The following is a 23,448-nucleotide window of genomic DNA, read 5'->3' as shown; positions in this document are numbered from 1 at the left end:
GGTAATAAAGGTCCGGGGCGGGGCTAAATACTTGCTCATAAATTTACCGACACTTGGTAAGCGGTTTCTTCTAACAAGCCTGCTAATTAAGTAGAGTTTAAATTTTGTTTTTCGGCGATGGTTTCAGTGTTTTGGCTTTCTAAAACCGTATAAAGTTTCTACCGGGATAATTTACAAGTCCTTGATGATTTTAGGTTACATTTTTATGAATCCCGAGCTGCTGTAGGTATGAAGGAGCTGATTAAGGAGATACCTGACGCCGGGTATGGGTGCTCGGTGGCGAACCGCTTCGGCCGCCTTCTGGACGACGAGTCCGACCCTTTCGACCTGCTGTACCAAGCCCAGGTGAAAGCCGATAAACGAAAGAAGAAAGAAGAACTGAAAAAAGCCGTCACTGAGACGAAAACTAATAAGAAGGACTCACAAAGAGACAAGAAGGCACCCGTTCGTGTCGGGGAGAATCCCATAAATAGGGCTGGAACAGGTGAGTTCTAAACGAACGGCCTTTTGTAATTAACGCATGCGCAGTGAAGAGGAAAGTGTGCGAGGGGTTTTGTTTGTCACTGAGCGCTATATAAAATCTGGAGAGCTCATAGGCTTGTCAGAGTGAAGCCCCTGGCCGCCATCTTACCACTCCTATCGCGGAGCAGAACTGTCATTTAGACTACTGGAAGCTACACAAAATTGGACGTTATTTATGTAGTTGGTAAGAAAAAATAGAAGAAAAATGCCTACGTGTGCAGCAGTGAACTGTACAAATCGTCAGGTCAAAGGTTGTGGATGGCCATTTCCTCTGTGTGAATGAAAGTGATATGAAAGGTACATTTGTATAAGAACTGAGATCTAAAATTACTATAGTAAAAAGAGATTAAAAGTGATTAAATACTGAACTGGAAAAGGGAGAAAAAACGAGAGCTATAAAGATATGTAAGGAATGTTAAAGTTGAGAAAATAAGGAGATACTATCTTGGGGCAAATTTGATCGGATACCACGGTTTAACATACAAGCCAAATACACGCGATGGGTGTGGTAATATGGCGGCCAGATGACTTCATCCGTCTCTACAGTGGGTCATAAGCTCTCCAGATTTTACAAAGAGCTCAAGTTGTTTGTGTCTTTGACCAGGCCAAAAGCAGACTGTCCGCGCTGCACGTGAGGACCGAGGAGAAAGACACGTGGCTTTCAGTGAAGCCAAGTCCAGTGAGGGTGAAGTTTCTCTGGGCTATTCTATCGAGAGGTGAGGGTAATCCTTTCCATTTTATTTTGACCTTGGTAAGTTGTTGGCTATTATACAGGATGCTTTGTGTCCCAGACACGTAGGAAGTCCAATATTCGAGCAGGACTGTGTACTTGGAAACAACGGGGTGGTGTGATGAGTTGATGACTTTCCTCTAACGTGTCCCCAAGTGTATTCCTCTTTAACCACAGCACATTTCTACCGTTTTTTTAAATGCTCAATCATGCTACTTATCTATTAGTTTTATTTAAAGTTCATAGAAATGTCATTTATCAGTTTAAAGTACATATCACGGGTAAATTCAGGAGCAAGATCAATGTAATTCTCCTATTTTATATTAAACTTTGGTCAAATATCGGTCACGTCTTGCATTTTGTGCAATTTTTTTACCTTGTGCAATACCAGAAAAATTCAGTTGAAATCAAGCCATTTGAGGCAAATTGGTCCACCTCTGAAAAAACTTGCCGTTTGGGTTTCCCGGGACACATTCATTTTTGTGACATCACGTGCGGGACGCCTCCCTCTGAATCCTATGTCAGCGTTGGTTTGTTTGAGAAAACGACCTGGTGGCTTTCTGCAGGTTTCTTCAACGTGATCACGTAATTATTAAAATGGTTAACAGATGTATTGTAGGAGGGTGTAGCAACATTACATTCTTCATCCAAAGGTGAAGTAACATTGCACTCAGGTGACAATTCCATATTTCAATGCAAAATCGCTAGCTGCTAAACTTGGTCTACACAGGCTGTGCACTGAAACTGTGCAAGCTCTTGCAGCCTGCTGGTGCTTCCGCAGGTGATGTCACGAATCTGGCTCCAGACTCCCTTGGGATTTTTCCAGACACGTTTTTTTTTTTTTCTGCTGTAGACAGATGACCTTGTGCAAAATTACCCTTCTGGATGAGTGTGTAAAGGGACATTCTTTCATATATTAAAAAAAAAAAAAAGATTTTGGTCCAGGATATGCACTTTAACCTGCTCATGCATAAATTGAAGCCTGGCTCTAGACTACTCAGGTTGGGCAGGGCAATTAGAAATCTTGGGTATTCACTTTTATACATAAAGGACTATACCAGGGGTTCTCAACCTTTTCTACTTTAAAGGGATAGTTTGGGATTTTTGACATGAATCTGTATGGCATCCCCATCAATAGTGTCATGCAAACACACTGACTTACCCCTGACAGCATCCTGCGAGTCCAGTTCTTGTCCAGTTTTGGTCCAGACGAAAGTAGTCCGGCAAGTTTGTTGGGGTCACGAAAGTAAAACGTTTTTCGTCTCAAAACAGTATGTGCTCAAGAGTGATATATTTGCGTCACAAAACCGTTGCCAAATAAAGTCAGACCTCGAAATCGCTTGGCACTATTTTCTCTCCCTTCTTATCACTGCGCGCTGCCGCCGGGTGACAGCGAAACGCAGACCCACTAAGCTGGTGTGAGACCAAGGCTGCACTCTATCCACGGCTTACACACGTGATGGCACAGAGGATGTGTATAGTGGCAGCATCTGTCCCCCCAGAGAGGATCTTTTCAAAAGCAGGACAGATTATAACTGAGGAGAAATAGAATCAGAATTAACTAGTTAATTGCAGCAATTAAAGGAATAGGTAGGAAAAGGAAGGCGCAAAGACACCACGCAGCGCCTGAAAACGGGTTTTCAGGCGCTGCGCACCGGTTTTCAGGCGCTGCGCACCGGTTTTCAGGCGCTGCGCACCGGTTTTCAGGCGCTGCGCACCGGTTTTCAGGCGCTGCGCACCGGTTTTCAGGCGCCTGCAGCGGTGCTTTGCCTGTGCTGTGGCTGAAAATAGTTCCAGATATAAATTGGTCTAGTAAATCCCTTCGTGTTAATTTGCATTGATGTGTACTCGATGTGAATGTACAAGTCATGAGAAATAATTCTAAAAAATTGAGTTATTTAATTCACTTTTGCAACGACATGCTAGCTGGACACGCCGGATTACAGCGACTAAGCTAACCTGGGCGTTTATAGATCAGGACAATGGCTGGGTCGGCTACAAAACGCTTTGGCTCACTCATCCAACTCTAGGGACTGCAGGGACTGACTCAATTTCATCTGGGGGTGGCGTATTCCTTTAAATCAAAAATAAAATCTTGGGAGCCAAAAGAGCCGGCTCCTTATAGTAAGAAGAGCCAAAAGAGTCGGCTCCCGAAAAAGAGCCGAAATTCCCATCACTAGTAAACAATGAATGAAACAGCCGTGGCTGTCACCTGGCGGCAGCGCGCAGTGATAAGAAGGGAGAGAAAATATAGTGCCAAGCGATTTTGAGGTCTGACTTTTTATTTGGCAACAGTTTTGTGATGCAAATATATCACTCTTTTGAACACGTACTGTTTTGAGACGAAAAACGTTTTACTTTCGTGACCCCAACAAACTTGCCGGACTACTTTCGTCTGGACCAAAACTGGACAAGAACTGGACTCACAGGATGCTGTCAGGGGTAAGTCAGTGTGTTTGCACTACACTATTGATGGGGATGCCATACAGATTCATGTCAAAAATCCCGAACTATCCTTTTAAGGCCCACCTATTCATACTTGTAATGAGTCAGGACCATTAAAAAAGATTCCTGATTATTTTGCCTTGTCCATTTTATTAGAATCTAATCTATTGTAAAGTGTAGTAATGGGATGCAACATCACTCCTTGTTACAGATGGGAGTCCAGGAATTAAATAAATGCTATAAAAACACTGAATTGTATTTAAAACTGTGCATGGATGTGCTAGAAGCCAAACCATACATGCAGGGCATTCTCAGTCAAAAGGGGTTAATGATCCAGAAGTGGTCAATTAACACAAGAACTTGTTGCCATGTTTGTGTACAGCAAGCAAGTTATTAAAACCAAGTACACTGAAAAGTGGATATAGAAATGACTCAATGGGATAGATCCTGACACATTAACACATGGTAGCCGCGGGGTCTTAAGTCTTAAATTTAATATTCCAAAATTAAGGCCTTAAGTCTTAAATTGCTTTGCCCAAGTCTTTAGTTTTTTAAACAAGGTCTTAAATTTACTCATACTATTCTACGATGTGAAAACATGGGTTTTGCGTAACATCAGTGAATTTCTTGGACTATGCGCAAAGAAAGGAACAATATTGATACATTTTTGCACCGGCGCAATCGTCGGAGTCCGTGGTGGAGAGGAGACTCCGCGAATCGCAGCATGGGGAAGTGTCGTTTTAATCAGCAGTGGCTTTCAGATGAAAGATATCCTGATTGGGTGAGGGAGGTTCCTGGAAGCGACGTTGAAGCAAGATGCTGGGTTTGTCGAAAGACCTTCAAGTTGTCCACTATAGGTCATTTCGCTTTAGTCTCACATAAAGAGCTCAAAGCACATTGTATCTGCCCTCCACCGCCACCAGCCCATCGCTCAGTTCTGCACGGTTCAATCTCTGAATGCACCTGGAGTTGGCACTAGCACCACTGTCGAACGTCAGCAGCATCAGCCAAGCCAGACATCATCGGCAAGGCTAGCAACAACACAAGGGCCGAGCAGTGGCATGATGGGTGTCGGTGGAACCCCGACACTTTGGGCAGAGGTGCTCTGGATTTTAAAAACAATTATGGAACACCACTCGTACAGCTCGAATGAGGGCATAAGCGAACTCTTTAAGGCTATGTTCCCAGACTCGGAAATGGCTACAACATTCTCCTGTGGAAAAAACAAAACGTCTTGCATAACAAAATTCGGTCTTGCTCCTTATATAACGGAGTTGGTCAAAAACGTTAACGAGGCAAGTGGTGGATTTATCTCATTGTGTCTATCTATCCACCTCCACATGTCTTCCCTCCCTCCCTTGTTTACTAGGAGTATTTACATTTTATTCTTCAAAATGTAAAATGGTTGAAGCAAGTTGAATGCTGAGAAACTAAGACAAAGTTTCTGTTTATCATCTCTGGGTGCATGGTCATAATTAGTTTAGAGACGGTTCTTTAGGCCTTGAGTTGGGGTGGGCCCTCAGTTTGGCTTTTTGGCTGATGAGTGCACACCATTGTACCAATGTATGGAGCACTTGCATGTGACGTCACAGCCGATCCAGATTGTGACAGAAGCCATCTTGTCGGTCAAACGCCATATTCCGCCTTCTACTTCTGGTTCTACTTCTGCTTTTACTTCTACCTTTTCTTCTGGAAAACCCTACTATATACAATTCTACTACAATGGCTGCGGCTACAAGCTCTCCCTACCTGTGCACGTTTGTTTTTTGTGTGCATTTTTGCGTGTTCGTCTGTACCGGACTTCAATATCCACTACAACCGTATGGACTTACTGGACATTGGTTTCCAGCAGAAAATGACGGTTTGTAGCGATTTCCATCGCATGCACAACATTCCGGACGAGATAGCGAGACCAGCGGGGTCTCCGTGGATTGTTATCGGAAGCAAAGCGAAAGAGACGGTGCCAGGAGCGGAAGCAAAAGCGAGGCTGCAGAGCCAGCCTGTTGACTAAGCTCAGAAAACAGCCACTCAAATCTCCACTGCCAAGCCTCTACCTCTCCAACGCCAGATCCATGTAAACAAGACGGACGATTTGGAATTACCTTATTCTATAATCGGCTGGTCAGTGCTATACTCAATACTTAGTGACTTACCCATGAGCAATTCCAGCGTTATGGACGTGACACTTGAACTCAAAATGGCAACAAATGACCCAGTGCATGTTTTTATTGTCTCCCAGTATTTAAACAGGTGTTGCATATTTTAAGGCTGTACCATACTGGAGAAGTGATAGAACAAGAACAATTCCCATAGTACATCTAGGGCATGCCAGAAAATGCCAATAAAAGATGCGTTATGGATGTGACAGAAAAAGTATCACTTTTCTTGGGTGACTGTACATTTTTATCAAACTCTGTGAAACTGTAAACCTAATGTCGAAATGGAGATATCCATTTGATAGAGGGGTCCAAGGTGAACATTAAAAAATCTGTTTAAAATATTTTGTATTTCGTGCAGAGTTTCGGAAGGAGAAGTCAGCGTTATGGATGTGATGAAATTCCATTATGGATGTGACGCCATCCAATGAGGATTCTTGTTTACAAGATGCCACATCTGAGTCGCTGACACATCCTGAATTTCTGTAAAGATAACTGTCCAGAGATTTATAGGCATGCAGTGCTTCACCACTGAACAGCGAGGGGAAAGTTGATGAGGTAATTATACACGTCCGGGTATTCTGCTGGCAGTTCAAAATCCGGTCGTGAAAACTCCGTCCGGTAAGCCATAAGGGTCACAAATCTGTAGATCGTTTATTTTAGACATGTATCTAGTTATCTGTTCATTAGAAAAATGAGCTGTGTAGTCCGTCGGTTGAAATTGATCCATTCTGTACACGAGTGCAGCAGTATTCAGCGGTGTTTTTGACCGACAAGATGGCGGTTGTGTACTTTCCGGTCACGTGACTGCAAGATCTCTATAGGTACGCCAATTGCATTTTTGTGCACCTTTAAAGGAACAGTCCACCATACTTCCATAATGAAATATGCTCTTATCTGAATTGAGACGAGCTGCTCCGTACCTCTCCGAGCTTTGCGCGACCTCCCAGTCAGACAGTCAGACGCGCTGTTACTCCTGTTAGCAATGTAGCTAGGCTCAGTATGGCCAATGGTATTTTTTGGGGCTGTAGTTAGATGCGACCAAACTCTTCCACGTTTTTCCTGTTTACATAGGTTTATATGACCAGTGACATGAAAAAAGTTCAGTTACACAAATTGAAACATAGCGATTTATGCTATGGAAAGTCCGCACTATAATGACAGGCGTACTAACACCTTCTGCGCACTTTGGCAGCGCATTGATACGGAGCTCAGATATCAATGCGCTGTCGAAGTGCGCAGAAGGTGTTAGTACATGGGCAATTTGCACATGGGCATTTTTTTTCATATTTCAGGACGGAATTATTTGTGAGCATTACGTTATGTCGTCAGTCATCTCATCAGGAAAGATGAATTTGGTTTCCTGTGAGGTGCTTTTTGGATGGTATTTGTGAATCAAACTGACTTGGAACTTTGTCTAGTGGCATTTTAAAGGGACCCTTCAATGGCTTTATTCTCAAACTTTATTTTAAGTAAAAGTAGTTGCAGGTTTCAAAAATCAAATTTTCATTTTGAGACCAATTGTTTGAGAGAAATGAATTTTCTTTTAAAGTGCCAGATGGGTTTGACACATGCGATATCAGGCAGTGGTCACTTGGAGTAACTCCTGTTTATATTCTGTTTGCATCGTAGTTTTGCTAGTTTTAAAAGTATTTTACAGAATTTAAGTATGCCTCATTGTGTAGCATATAAATGCCACAATGATAGAGCATAAGCTGGAACTAGACTGCATTTCTGCAGAGAAAAGTGTGCTTACTCAGCTGTAGCAAAGGATCACTGACTAACTTGATCAGACATGAGACCTCACATTGTAAACGCTTTAAAAAATTTTTAAATGAAACATGATCTACATGGTTCTGGTTAGATTAACAGGGTGTGCGAAAGTATGTAGTGTGCCTACATGCTCTAAACCAGTGGTTCTCAACTGGGGGGGCGTGCCCCCCTGGTGGGGCGCGGAGGTACTCCAGGGGGGTCGCGAGTAGGCTTCATGTATGGAGGGGAAAAAAAATCTGGGGCTAACAGGCTATAGTAGCTAAGCAGATGCAACACATTTACCCATGTCAAAATGCAGGACATTGGACTATTACATACAAATCAATACTATTATAAAATCTATCATCAATCTATCATAAAATCTTGTGTGTAGGTTATTTTAAGCCCGTGACGCGAACATGACGCAACGTCACGTGAGTGAGTCTGCATACCGTGGCCACCGTGTGAGTGCTTGCCACACACGCTAGTCTGGTTTCTTGCAGAGTTAACTCGTGCCGACTCTCGCTAGTCTACTATCAATCCATCGATACAGCGCAAAACCCAAACAGTCTTTTTAAAGACTACTACCCCACACTGTATTTTTGCTTTCCCCATTTCAGCTCTACCCAAATAATTTGTTGGTTTTGTTTTCTTACTGCTAGTCTACTACCCCTTTGCCTTTTTCACCCTGCGTGTGAAAAATCCAACTGTCTCACACACACACACACACACACACACACACACACACACACACACACACACACACACACACGTAAGTACACCATTCACACCTCATTAAAATTTGCAACTATAAAATCCCCGAATAAAGATATCGATCGTGTTTCTCACTGATAAGCCCCATACGTTCCCTCTGGTTAGCCCCCTTAGCCTACTACAGACTTGGCCTACTACAGACTTATCGTTACAACTTTATTACACATGTTTATTCACAAATACTTTAACAAAATGGATAGATTTCTTGTCAAAAAACCCAAGACAATTGACGTAGGTCTACCACCAGCTGCGAGAAAGCTTCGGAGGTACGATGAATCATACCTGCAGTTTGGTTTTACTGTCACCTCTGATCTTCGTCCTCAGTGTGTCGTGTGTGCCGAGGTGCTGGCAAACGAAAGCATGAAGCCATGCAAACTTAAAAGGCACCTCGAAACGAAGCATGCTGGCCTGAAGGACAAACCGCTTGAATACTTTCAAAGAAAGCGTGATGGCCTGCATCAGCAACAGGCAACAATTTCCGTGCACAGCACTGTATCTAAGCAGTGCCTGGAGGCATCATATGTGGTGGCAAAAAGAATAGGCAAGCTAGGCAAACCGCACACTGATGCCGAGAAATTCGTTTTGCCAGCTGCACAGGACATGTGCAGAATATTCTTCGGGGATAGTGCAGCAGCCAAATTAGGCACCGTGCCACTTTCAAATGACACAGTTGCTCGGAGAATTGCTGATATGTCCAATGATATCAGAGAGCAATTAATACAGTTTATTAAAAATAGTCCATACTATGCCTTGCAGTTGGATGAGTCTACCGATATTGCTGGACAGGCACAGCTTCTTACATATGTCAGGGATAAATTAATTGAGGCGGATGTCCTTTTTTTGCCGCCCTCTTCAGTCACACACAACTGGAGAGGCCATCTTCAATGTCCTTGATTCATTTATTCGCGAGAATGGGTTGGCGTGGGACCGATGCGTTGGCTTGTGCACGGATGGCGCACGAGCAATGACGGGCCGTGAGCAAGGTCTAGCTGCTCGCGTTAAGCAGGTAGCTCCACTTGTAAAATGGACCCATTGCATGGTTCATCACGAAGCACTCGCTGCAAAAAAAAATGCCGTCTCTGTTGGAATCCGTGCTGAACCAATCAGTAAAAATGATCAACCTCATCAAGTCACGGCCGCTAAACTCTCGCTTGTTTGAGGTCCTCTGTCAGGAGATGGGGTCAGAGCACGAACAGCTGCTTCTGCACACTGAGGTTTGCTGGCTGTCCAGGGGGCGGGTGTTACAACGTTTGTATGAGCTGCGAGATGAGGTGAAGCGGTTTTTGACACAAATCAATTCAGACCTGGCGAAAAATCTGGATGACCCTTTGTGGCTGGCGTGTCTCCTATTTGGTCGATATATTTGACCGCTTGAATGGCTTGAACCTGTCTTTGCAAGGCTGAGAAACTCACATTTTGCTTCTCGCAGAGAAAGTGGATGCCTTCAAGCAAAAACTTGACCTCTGGTGTGGCCGCATCAGTCGGGGGAACTGATATGTTCCCAAGCCTTGCAGACTTTATCAGTAATGCAGGCACTTCCCACGATTTCTCATCTGTCTTTCAAGCAGCGTCAGAGCACCTGTCGGTAATGAGAACGGTTTGCGGCATACTTCACAGAGGATTATCGCTCTTTTGCGTGGGTTCGAGATCCATTTGTGTGTACTGCTGACGAACTTCCAGTTGACATGCAGGAACAGCTTATTGAGCTGAAGAGTGACAGTAGACTTAAGGCAGTCTTCACCTCATGCCCTCTTTCGACATTCTGGGCAGCATTGATGCAGGAGTACCCGCAACTGTGTGACGTAGCCTTGAAACTGCTCATCCCATTTGCATTGACCTACTTGTGAGGCAGGATTTTCAAAAATGACTGCGCTCAAAACGAAATATCGCAATCGTGCGCAAATTGAGGATGACTTGAGACTGTGCTTGTCAAACATTTCGCCAAGAATCGAGGATCTTTGTAAGGCACAGCAGGCTCAGGTCTCGCATTAACGCAAATGCAGATCACAAAGGCACAGTAAAGTAAAACCTAAATTCACGCCTGGTCCCAATTCCCAATGATATCAATAGCCAGCTAATAAGCCTAATAAAATACCTAATAAAAACACTAATAATGATGATAATGATGCCTATTAATAATAGCATAATAATATCAACAACCAACAACAGCAATAATAATAATAGGCCTAATAATAATGCCTGAAAGAACATAAGTCTTGTACTACTGCCAACAGCTTAGTAATGATATTAGGCAATAATAATTATAATAATGCCCGAAAGCAGATTAGAAATGTGGTGCTACTGCCAATTATAACAATAGCCTAATAATGATAATAGGCCTATGTATTTCTATGGAATGGATAATGCTACTACTGCTGCTGCTACTACTACTGATGATGATGATGATGATGATGATCATCTAGCCCAGGGCTATCTATCTATCGGTCGATATAAGGTGCTGTAGGTCGGGTGGCGTCACTGCGGGTGAGTGTGTTTGGGGGGGCGGGGCGAGAAGAGGGGCCCCCAACTGCAATGAACCAGCTTTGGTGGGGCCCAGGTTGCAAAAGGTTGAGAACCCCTGATTTAGAATGTTTCGGATGCAATTACCATAATATATGTAGAACTAAGATGCACTGAAAAGAAAAGTAAGGCAACTGCATATTATAAAGTTTAAATTTTGGCACTTTATTAAATGGACTAGATTAAGATTAAAACACATTTAAAGGAAAAGAGAATTTAATTTCTACAGTAAGTTTGCAGAAAGATTATGTACTTTTAAACATTTTCATGAAGAGAATTTAAGTGTCAAATGTAGCATAATTTGAAAGAATAAGCATATTTGGCAGTGTGAGGTCACTGAGCCTTTAACAAAAGAATAATCCAGAGCCTTCTTTTGTTAAATAGATCCCAGTGACATCACACTGCCAAAACTGCTTACGATTATTTGAAATTATGCTGTATTTGACACATTTGGACAACTTCACTTTGTGAGAGTTTATAAGTACATAATCTTTCTGCAAACCCAAACTAATGAATTAAGTTTTCTACTCCTTTAAAGCAGATTAATTCTCCTTGGCTTTTGCTTGGCCCAATGTTGGCCAACCCTCTTAGTCCATCTCGCTGTCATCCATGCTGATGTGGATTAATTTGTCCAGTGAGTCTTTTCCTAGCTTATTAAAATCAGTCGGCTTTGTCTGTCTGGTGCGGGACAACATCAGCAGCCAATGAGATCGCTTATAATGAATCGGAAACTTTCGGCATGTCTGACGTTTTCTTTCGATGTTTTTATTGGACGGTTTGAACACGTGAGCTTGACGTAGCCAACAGATTAGTTTGTTTCCATCATACCATGCGGACATATTACTTTGACAGAATCAACACAAACATTGGGGAAAAAAGACGGCTTGTTTAAGACAAATATTGATCAATATGTAAATGGTTCTGTTATTTGCTCTCCTATGTATCTAGTTACTTGTGGGTAGGAAATGTAACGTATCAGTATAAATCTAAGCGCATCAGATTTTAGCTAAAGCGACTAAGCGTATCGGCAGGCAGAGCAAGCGTATCGTGCCCGATACGCTAAAACGCTTTGGGGAAGCCATGTGACTGTTTTCTTAGGTATAACTTTCAGCATACTTTTCTTGAATCTTCCGACTTGTAAATTATATTCAATTTGTACTGTAATTAGCAGCTGATGTCTTGTGTAATTTGGCCTTTGAAGGTCACAGAAATGTGCCTGGAAATGGCAGAGAAGCTATCTCCAGGCATCTAAAGCCCTTCAGCTTCTGGGGCTCCCAGACCTCCAGCTACATTGTTCTGGGCCTTTGGCCCATTTCGACAGGCTGAAACATGGATGGACACATAATTTCAGACTTGTCTGTCCTGTGATAGTCTGCTTAAAATTCCTTATATTCCACACTGTATACCCATGTAAAGCCATTTGAAATGATGCTTAAATGTAACCTGTTGTGATGGATGGTGAGAAAAATCCATTGTGTGTATATAAACTAAAAATAACCTTCAGGTCTGAAATACTTAATATTGATGACCAAATTGATGAATATTAAAATAAATCCCTCTGCTTGCCCAAATCCAACTCCACTGAAAAGACAGTGGGAAGCCGGAGTGTAAACAATGAGCGCATGCATCTGACCAAGAAAAATCGCCTACACACAATGACCAAATGAGCACTGAGCTTTTGACCAATCGCAGTGTCCTTAATTGGCTTGGTGTGATGGTGTAATTAGCTCTGCGTGAACCAAACAATGGCACAGTCTAAACTGAGGAAGTTTTTTGGGCAAGCTTCTTCTGGCAGTGAAGATGATTTTAAGGGCTGAAACAGCCACGGGGAGACTCACTCAGAGCCCCAACAGTCCCTGAGCATATCGGACAGTGTCTGTAGTACAGGAGTTGGTTTAAAAAAAAAAAAAGGCAAGCAACTGAAGTACTCGATCACTCTGGGCTTTCGCCTCTGGGTATCTTCACTCAGAAATAATACAAAACTGACTTGGATGTCATTTGGGATTTTGAACGCTGTAATGTAGCTTAGAACTGTTGTCTTTGTGGTCCAGAAGGAGAGATGAGTGGGATAATTTTATTAAACTGATTTTTTTTTTTTTTTTCAGTGATTTAAGGCCATGTACACACGTAGCCGGGTATTTTTAAAACCGAACCCCCCCCCCCCCCCCCCCCCCCCCCCCGTTTATAAAAATGTTTTATCCACACCACCTTGTCTTCGAAAAAAATCCCTTCCACACAACTGAACATCTGTGTTTTCAGTCACATTCATAAGCATTCCAAACCTGTAGATGGCATTATTTCCCCAAATCCTACCCCCTAATCACATCAGAATAGCACCTGCACAATAATTAATGCTTTCAAGGCACTACTCCGATCCATTACTCTGTCCATGCTTAATCTGGCTTCTGCAGTAAACAAAGGTCGCACATTTGACGTCAGGGCAGATTTATTTTTTTATAGATTGTGATTTATAGATTTTATAGATTGCGCAGATTGTGACGTTCTAAAACGCAAAACTCCGGTTATCTCTGTCTACACGAAAAGGTATACGCGAAGTTTTCAAAAATCTTCACTTTGCCCGGAGTTTTTTTTAAATATTCGTTTTTGATGTGTTTTCATGTGGATGACAGGCCAAAATGTAGAAAAATATCTTCGATTTAGCAGATACCCGGCTACGTGTGGACGGGGTCTAAGTCAATTTACTGTCTCAGTTTCCTGAGACATTATGGGTGTTCAGAAACTGAAGTGAACTCCATAAATTTAAAAAGAGCAGTGCAAGAATGACCAGTAAAGTTGTTCTAACCATTAAATGTGTGTGGGTGATATCTTGTAAAGTTAGAGAACCTCCCCAACCTATTGATGCCAATCTTTTTTTTTTTTTTCCTTTAAAAAAAAGGAATCCCCAGGAAAACTGGACTGAGCCCCTGATCTTTTAGCTGCTAACGGCATGATGGGGAAAATGTGGCGTCATTCTGTGTTTTGGTTCATAGATCAATGGGAAAATTGGGTTCTTTCACTTAATTGTTCCCAGATACTTTTCAATTGTAAATCAAGTTGTGTTGAAGTAAAGGTTAAAGGGAGTCCTAATACCTCTTTTGAATAATTCCCTGCTAAAATAACCTTAATCAGCAACAGTTTTTAATTTATGCACACTTGAAACTGTTAACCCCCTGTAATTTTCTTCTGGTCCCAAGTATTAAGTAATAATTCAAATAAGTTAGCATGGCTTGCGGTGAATTTCTGTTCTGCGATTTTTGTGACAGTTCGGCACGTGATGTCATTCAAGACAAACTGCTTGAAATGTTACACAACCTCTCGCGACCAAAGTTCGTACATGTGCTCGGTTCGCAAGTAAATGAACTGCTCCTAGTCTGTTTGCCTTGAATGACGTCACGACGACTGTCCCCCTGGCAGTAAAAGTGCACGTTAGAGAGATGTAAATAAACCTTCGTTTACTTGCATTGCCATTCGGCTTGAGTGCAGACGTGTGTTTGGGAATTTCCAAAGAAAAAAAGATGCCTTATTGTTGTGCAGTGAACTGTAACAACGGGACCAGTTCAGGAAGAAGTTTTTACCTTTTTCCAAAAGAGAAGAGGCAGAGCGAGAGGGTTGGCTTTTTCTGGAAGAGATGAGGCAGAGGGTAGATTGTGTGCGTGAAGCCAGAGGGTTGGCAGCTGGGTAAATATGCCACTCTGTGCTCTGATCACTTTGATTCATTTTTGAAGAATCCCCATTTGTTGGAGAGTTTAGGTGTCAGTGTCAGACAGGGAAGGCTCAAACCTGATGTTCTGACAAAATTTGAGCACAAAATCAAGCAGTCAAAGAAGAAACTGACCAGCAACACTCAAGCAAAAAGAAGATTGGAGGTAAACGTATTTTTACCTTTTTCATTTAAATGCTTGATAGTTGAAAGAAAAATCATTGATGGATGAGATGTCTGGCCTGATATATTGACACGGGAAATACCGCAGATGGCAGGCTAATGTGGCCTGCTGGCGCACTGTCAAGTAATCGTTACCTATATCCACTATGGCTTCGCAGTGGCCATAGGTTCATACATGTATGGTTTCACCTCTTGATATTCAATTTGGCGAGTTCCTACTTCAAAATTGCTGTTGCTTTGAAATTTTACACAACCTCTCACGACCAAAGTTTGTACATGTGCTCAGTTTGCAAGTAAATGCAGAACTGCTCCTAGTCGGTTTGCCTTGAATGACGTCACGATGACTGTCCCCCTAGTGGTAAAAGTGCACGTGAGAGAGATTTAAATAAACCTTCAGAACTTGCGCAAACCAATATATTTTAACCGTTTTATTCAATTTTAAGGTGCAAATTAGACACCGGGAAGATTGAATTCACTTTTTGGGCCATTCTTCTAGAAAAAAGTTGATATTCTATGTTCCACCTCCAACCCTTGCCTATGACCTTTTAAAGTAAGCTCAAACTAGGTTTTAGCTTGATGGTGCACAGGCTGCTCAAAATCAGGTCTTTATTAGAGGCTGGTGTGGAGCCCAAATTTTAGCTGTACAAATATTTTGAATTGTGCCAGTTTGGTTGTAAACCTGTAAGTCCACTTTGATAAGTCGGTAAATAAGAAAAAATAGACTAGGAAAGTGTGAATATTTTTCAAGGGAAAAAAGTGGAGAATATTTTTCAGAACCCGGGGAGCACTGAATCAGGATAATACTGGTCTTGTCATGTGAACTTATTTACATGCGTTTTCCTAAAAACATCCTTAAATTGACGAGTGTGGACACGACATAAATGTGTTACCCAACATTACTGTGGATAAACGAGTAAAGTAAACCTCAAGTGAAACTGATTCATTGATTTCCCTATAATTTATTATTGTTTGGTTCTGTTGACCTTTTCAGTTGTGTATTTATACATAAATGTATGTGGATATCTGATCATGACACGAGATTTTTCCTTTGCTATAATTTTTGCAGTCAAGACTAGGCATGTAACAATTCACCCAACTCATGAATTGATTCATGATTCAGTTTTCCCATGATGTTTTTGAAAAGTTAAAGGAGTTTTATTACAAGAAAATGTGACTTCCTTATCAGAATTTTTTTTTTTTTTAAACTTCTAACAATTTATCCACATCAGGATTGAAACTTGGCAGCTGCAGTCACCAGAGGTGACAAACTGACCAGGGCCATTGATGGTTGGTTTGGTCACCTGAAGGAGGACTTGTTTTTGAAGTATGGAAAAAAAAATTACAATAAAATTAATGTTCCTTCTTTGGAGGACCTCTTTGCTTTCCTTTCCTCAGCTTTAAGCTCATGAATTCTTGTAAAAGTTTAGTTCTAAAGTGCAAAATTCAAAGCTGTTTGAGTTTTCAGATTGCTCCATGATATCCACTGCTGTCTGAAGTCACTCACTACGTAATGAACTATATAGTGAGTTTGCTGTTTTGTAGTGCTGTCTGAATGTATAGTGAGAATTATTACACCCTATGGTGGACTTGTAGTATCCACAATGCATTGTGAAGTACCGTAGTATACAACTGATGGTCATTGACCAAGCAATATATACTTACCATGCATTGCAGTCATGCATTTTCAGAGCTGTGGAAGCGGTTTCATAAGGACTGCTAAGTATTTTAGATTGAGTATAGCAGTAGTTTGTTTTTCCTTATGACAGGATACAAATTTATAAGTTGGTGTGAAAATGGCAATGTAGTGTGGGGTGAATGGATGGAGGAAGAAGCGCATTATAAACTGACATTCAAGTACAATTAAAAATGGTAAGAGAATAGAAAGTAAGCTAAAATAGTGACAGATAAAATGCAAGAATAAGTTAGTGCAGAGTGAGGAATTAATCAAAAGCCTTAAACTTGATTTAATAAAAGGCAGCAGCAAAAAGGATTCTGCCTTGATTTAAAAGAACTAAAAGATGCAGTAGACACAAAGTACTTTGTATTTATTAATGTGGGAAATGTGCTCAGGAAATGTATTGATCACAAAATGCATGCATTTATTTTGAAAACCCACTAGCTGCCTAATCTGACGTTGTAATTGTGCAACAGTAATGACATAAATAAGTGTGGCAGAATAGTCAGTCTGTTCATTTTACCAATGAGCTCCTTTATATAGTCCTTTAAATAAATTCCCTAGATGGTGAGTAGGAATGAGTGATTTTCAGATACAGCACATGACTTTCCCAAACTCTGACCTTTCCCATGATTCATTGCTGCATCATAGTGGAAGCTGGGATCTTTTTCATTCCACTGTGTGTTTGTAGCTAATGCTAACTGCTAGGTAGTTAAGCTCAAAGGTGACTAAAAGATGGTTACATGGGTCTGGTTTTCTGACATGCTGTGGGGATATGATCAAAGTGCCCTATCTGTCGACCTTCATAGAAGGGATAGATGACTTGAAGTTGTAGTCCGATGTTAACTATGTTGACGTTGACTGACTATATTCTTATTGAGGGTGTTGATGGCAAGAAGTTAAGGAACTACAAAAGCATGGAGGTATAGTTATCTACACAGTAATAAAATTGGTAAAATTACGTGTAAGAGAGGGTGTGTTTGCTTAAAGGCTGAGGTTGAGCCAAGCCGGGGGGAAGGGAACTAAATCTTGCAGTCATGCAGTAGCAATCATCTGGAAGGTAGGCCATGTCAGAGCAGAGTGATTGAATTGGCGTACTAGCCTTAACACCAGGCATTGCCCAATTTGCTTGACCAAGATGCTCGGGCAGAAATTTTTTTTTTTGCGCGAGTTAGGCCTGTTTGGGCATGCCTGTAGTCAGCTTTAAGCACAAACGATTTTTGAGCAATACACTACAAAAAACGCGTATTAACCAGCATCCTCGCCTCCTCTGTGGTCGTCCCCCCCCGACTTGTAACGACGATTCAGATTGGCTTGCTTCAGGCACACGTGCATGTGTTTTTGAAGTGGTGCATAGTGTTTACCATCTCCCTGTCCAGTAGCATCTGTGACTGGGGATTCTCAGCAGCCAAAGAATCAAGTGACTGGAGATCGCACACATGCATGTGCACATTTGTAGGTGGTAATATGGATTTGTGATGCCTGCTGGAAGAGAAGAGCAGGGAGGGTTGGGAATTAAGCAGTCATTTGTTTCCACTCTAACTTGTAGTGTCCTGGCAACCATCATAAAGATGTGGACAAAAAGCCCAGAAACTCCTATTTACCCGGGAGAGACACAGGATTGATCTTGTGTCCTGATGCCCAGATCTTGAACTCTGCCACATATAAAAAGTTGGTCCCTTCCAGTTTTTGTCTGTGTGGAACAATGTCTGCAGCACCAGGTAGTTTGAGATGTCTGGAGACTCAACAGATGGATAATTTTCCAACTCCTAATGAATTTTTTTTTTTTTTTTTCCCCCCAACATAAATTGATCAGCAGAGCAGATGGGCTTGTGCATGTACAGATACAAATGATACAAAAGACTAAAATGTACACGATCTTTTTGGAAAAAAATCTGTATCTTTAAGTTAATAGTATGCATAGCTTGTCTTTGTATTTAGTTACAGCTACAATATGGTAAAATTTAAGTGTTAAATCCTTTTGTTAGTGTGTAAGGATCTAATCCCATTGAGTGGTTTCTTTATCCACTTCTGAGTGTACTTCTTGGTTTTAATAACTTGCTTGTTTGCTGAACACAAACATGGCAATAAGTTGGTGTTAATGGACCAGACTCCACTTTTGGATTTTTAATCCCGTTTGACTGAGAATGACCTGCATGTATGGTTTGGCTGGTGGCACATCCATGCAGTTTTAAATACAATACCTACAATCTAAACTTTTTTTAATTGCATTTATTTAAATTCCTATCTGTAACAGGGAGTGGTATTGCATCTCATTAATGCGCTTTATTAAAATCTAATCCATTTTAAACTAAATGAGCCAAAATAATTGGAGGATTTTATTTTTTTTAAATGGACCCCGACTCGGTACAAGTATGAATAGGTGGGCCTTAAAGCAGAAAAGGTTGAGAACCCCTGCTCTATAGGGCCCCAGATATTGATGCATATAATGCCGAGAGGGCAGTCCACCTATGGTGGACGGAGGGACCGCATGAATGGCGCCCACAATTTGCAGAGGCTGCACAGGAAGCCGATGTATGTAGATGACAAAGATGGGTTGTTTTAATTTCCTCCTAAATGCAATGCAAACTGAATAAGACAAAACAGGAGTCTGTACTGCAGTAATATTTTTGTTTTATAATTCATCTTTGCAATATTGCTAGTCATTGTCAAGTGGGTTTTTTTTTTTGGTATCCTAAAATCTATATAAAAAGATGTATTATGTACTCATACTGTATGCAAGTCTTGCATATGATATTGACCTTGTTTCCAGGACTTGTTCTGTTGCAGAAATGAATGGTTTTTAAACCTGTACTTTTGTCTGAATAACTCCATTATACCCCCTAGAAAACATCAGTATTGCCTTGACCTATGTACTTGGAAACTTGACACAATACCGCAAAATCTTAGGGCAAAAGGAAATTCAAGTGGGGGCAACTTTTTTTTGGGGGGTGGGGGGGGGGGGGAGGCCATTTGCCCTGCAGGCCAAAGGCCTCAAGTTACCATTGAGGCCTGGTTTATATATTGCAAGTTGATTTGGGCAAGTGTCTGCCAAATACCATAACTATAAATGTAAGCACGTAGCTGTAACTTAACAAAACTCTACTAGCCTACTGTACCCTGATATCACTTGTATGGAGCACTTGCATGTGACGTCACAGCCGATCCAGATTGTGACAGACACCATCGTGTCGGTCAAACGCCATATTCCGCCTTCTACTTCTGGTTCTACTTTTACTTCTACCTTTTCTTCTGGAAAACCCTACTATATACAATTCTACTACAACGGCTGCGGTTACAAGCTCTCCCTACCTGTGCACGTTTTTTGTGTGTATTTTTGCGTGTTGTTCGTCTGTACCAGACTTCAATATCCACTACAACCGTATGGACTTGCTGGACATTGGTTTCCAGCAGAAAATGACGGTTTGTAGCGATTTCCATCACATGCACAACATTCCGGACGAGAAAAAAAAAAAACATTCCAGGCGAGACCAGCAGGGTCTCCATGGATTGTTATCAGAAGCAAAGCGAAGGAGGCGGCGCCGGGAGCAGAAGCGAGGCTACAGGCAGAGCCGGCCTGTTGACTAAGCTCAGAAAACAGCTACTCAAACCTCCACTGCCAAGCCTCTACCTCTCCAATGCCAGATCCATGTAAACAAGACGGACGATTTGGAATTACCTTATTCTATTCTATAATCGGCTGGTTAGTGCTATACTCAATACTTAAGTGACTTACCCATCCAATAAGGATTATTTTCTTGTTTACAAGATGCCGCATCTGAGTTGCTGACAAATCCTGAATTTCTGTAAAGAAAACTGTCCAGAGATTTATAAGCACGCAGTGCTTCACCACTGAACAGGGAGGGAAAGTTAATGAGGTAATCATGCACGTCCGGGTATTCCACTGGCAGTTCAAAATCCGGTCGTGAAAACTCCGTCCGGAAAGCCATAAGGGTCACAAATCTGTAGATCGTTTATTTTAGACATGTATCTAGTTATCTGTTCATTAGAAAAATGAGCCGTGTAGTCCGTTGGTTGAAATTGATCCATTCTGTACACGAGTGCAGCAGTATTCAGCAGTGTTTTTGACCGACAAGATGGGGGTTGTGTACTTTCCGGTCACGTGACTGCAAGATCTCAATAGGCTCAAGAAGCATAGGCTAACAACTGATGCAAATGCTGTCAAACTTTGGGAACGAACACCATACTTTTTTTTTTTTTTTTTTTTTTTTTTTTTTTTTAAGGCTTCACCTCCTTAACTATTGTGCTGAATTTCCCAAAAGTATTGTAGCACAAATCCTCATTAAGTGGTAGAGCGAGCAGCACAATGAACTCTCCTTGTTAAGATGCTCTTGGCGTTGAGGCTTTTGGGAAACCCACCACTGATCATTCTAGGCTTATGCAACCTGATCATGATTCATTTTATTTCCTCAATTTGAATATCCATTTGTATCGTGACTTCTCGTTGCATGATGTATTGACATGCCTAAGACTAAAGCTAATACACTAAGCTCTTGAAAAAGACAATCTTCTGTATATTTGGGCTTGCTACAGTAGTTTGCGCATGTTGTAACCTAGATTATATGGACTTTTTTTTTGGTGCCATTTTAACTTTTGCACAGAGTCTTTCTTGACATTATATTTTACTTAAATGCAACCTCCATGAATGTCCTTAAATACTTTTAGTACACGTTTGGCTAGTTGTGCACTTCAGAGTCTTTTTTTTTGATGTACCCTTTGTTAGACCTGGAGAGCTTTTTGACAGAGCAACACGGGGAAGAGGAAGTGGACGGGGACGTGGGTTCCGAGGTTTCGGATACTTCAGATCTGCTGATGGTTTTGATCCCAGAGGGAAACGGGAGTTTGAGCGGCACAGTGGCAGTGACCGAGCGTAAGGATGCGTTTCTAACAACGTATTATCTTGATTATGACCTCAGGTAAATTTAAATTCAGTTTGATACCATTTTTAACCAGGAGTGTTCATCCTGAGGAGAAGAGGGGTGGCAATGGACCTCGCAACTGGGGATCTGTGAGAGACCATGCAAGGTAAAGTGTGTGTGTGGGGGGGTTTAAAAGTAGACTGCCTTTCAGATTTTAAGTGTAGACCATAAATTTTTCCTGACACCCAATTTTTAGTGTACTAAAAGCTACTGAACTCGACTCAGACTTCCAATTTTATTAGTTTTTAACAGAACAGTTCATGAATTTAAGGCCATGTGGCCCTAAATTCTCCACTGTTTTATCCTGCTTCACCATGACCCAATTCAAGATACTAGGTCATTGCATCATGTGGTGGCCTTTCCCTGTTCGTGCAAGGCATTGAGGGATACAAATTTGAAACAGCAGAAAAGTGTGTGTGAATGAAACATGAGTGATTTACAGTAATGAGGCAAGAAAAGACGTTATGTTGAGAAGGGAAGGAAACGCAGGACCAAACTAATATCGGTGACCAGCGAGCATCAGCTGTTCGTTTAGTGGCAATGTCAGTCAGTGCATGGTCAAGGTAACACAATGGCAGTAATGCAATGTTGTGGATGCCAGCTGCTGTAAAACCCTGAAGGTAAACCTGTGCATGTACACATGGACTTCCTTTGTCTACTTGACTGTGTGAAGTGAGCGATTTCATGAATATTTGCTAGGGAATCCCTTCAAATTAAATTACTTCCCAGCCACAGAATGGCCTGAGATTTTGAGATTACAGAAATTGTCACGGTTTTAGGGGAAACTAAATTTTCACCAGTTTTATGAAATCAAAAGGCTGTCTAGCTTTAGTAAAATCAAATGTTGCTTGTTCAATTAAATGAAGCTTTAATTGTAACAGTAGACCTCACAAAGAACTTTAAGAAATCCAGATGTTCATTTGGATCCCTAATGGGCAAGCCTGTGGCAACGGGGGGGGACTACCTGAGATGACCTTGAGAGGAACCAGGTACAAAAAGGAAGTTGTCTTCTGGGTGATACAGGTAGTGTGACCTATAAATCATATGCAGGGGTAGAAGAGTAAGGATGAGAAGTACAAAATACTGCTGACTGCAGTGTAATCCAGTACTCTTAAACGTATTACATTGCTACTGCTACATAGCATGCATTTGGGGGGTGGGGAGAGACACCCTCATCTCTACACAATTAAGGTTGCATACTGAGTGGCAATGGGCTTGACAACTTTGTAAAGCTTAGGGTTTTTTTAAAACAATTTTCACACGTCTCAATACTATGTATGCTTTTTCAAAACTCTTCAGTGTGTTACAAAAATGCACCCAAGCACATTGGTTAGCTTTTGGTGCAAAATGCACTAAACCTGCCGAAACACTTGATACTTGACCCAAAAATGACTTGCCATAAGTATAGCACATGCGCTCTCCCATAAGACTTTGTCCCTGAATGTACAGTGAATGGGGGGAGGGACAACCTGAAGCACTATTTATGGATGGATGGATGGATAGCTAGATAGATATCTGAGAGATGATGGATGGATAGATGGGTGATGGATATCTAAGAATATTTGTGATGTATAAAAAATGTGTTGCACAATAAAAGACTAAGTATTGTAATGTCAAATATGGTAAATATGAAATTCAGCTGTATATGCAATATACTGTAAAAGGGATGCATTAATCAGTTCTGAAAATACATGGCATTTTCAGGATTGAATGTAAAATAGCAGGCTTTCACTGTATACAGTAATTTGCACATGTATTGTCCAGTGTCTTAAGTATGCTATTGGCCTGGCCTAATCCAGCTTGTCCTCTGCATTTGGCCATAAATTTTCATCACCACACCAAATGCTTTCTCATGCCACACACAGGGAAGAAATACCTTGAGTGCCTTATCCAGCCCTGGATGTCCTCCACTGTTGTCTATACACCCAGCAGCTATTGTATCAAAATGGGACATCTGGTCATGTGGGTGGTGGTCATAAACCTTCCATCTCCTTGTGGGGGGGAGGAATCAATGAGGTTGAGAAAAGTATGGTGGCAGGAATAATAACGAC

At 41.5% G+C, this 23,448-nt stretch overlaps 1 protein-coding gene across 1 annotated transcript in view; it reads left to right on the top strand.

The window, feature by feature from the left end:
* The first annotated feature begins 228 nt into the window (after positions 1-228).
* Positions 229-23,448, top strand: part of zgc:103482 (intracellular hyaluronan-binding protein 4) — a 55,343-nt gene continuing 32,123 nt past the window's right edge. Inside the window, exons 1-4 of the mRNA XM_060934868.1 lie at positions 229-484; positions 1,127-1,238; positions 21,202-21,348; positions 21,432-21,503. Coding sequence (XP_060790851.1) covers positions 229-484; positions 1,127-1,238; positions 21,202-21,348; positions 21,432-21,503 — 587 coding nt within the window. The remainder of the gene's footprint in view (positions 485-1,126; positions 1,239-21,201; positions 21,349-21,431; positions 21,504-23,448) is intronic.

The sequence above is a fragment of the Neoarius graeffei genome, chromosome 12 (assembly GCF_027579695.1).
Source record: "Neoarius graeffei isolate fNeoGra1 chromosome 12, fNeoGra1.pri, whole genome shotgun sequence".
Taxonomy (NCBI): Eukaryota; Metazoa; Chordata; class Actinopteri; order Siluriformes; family Ariidae; genus Neoarius; species Neoarius graeffei.
This window is presented reverse-complemented; position numbering and strand designations above follow the sequence as displayed.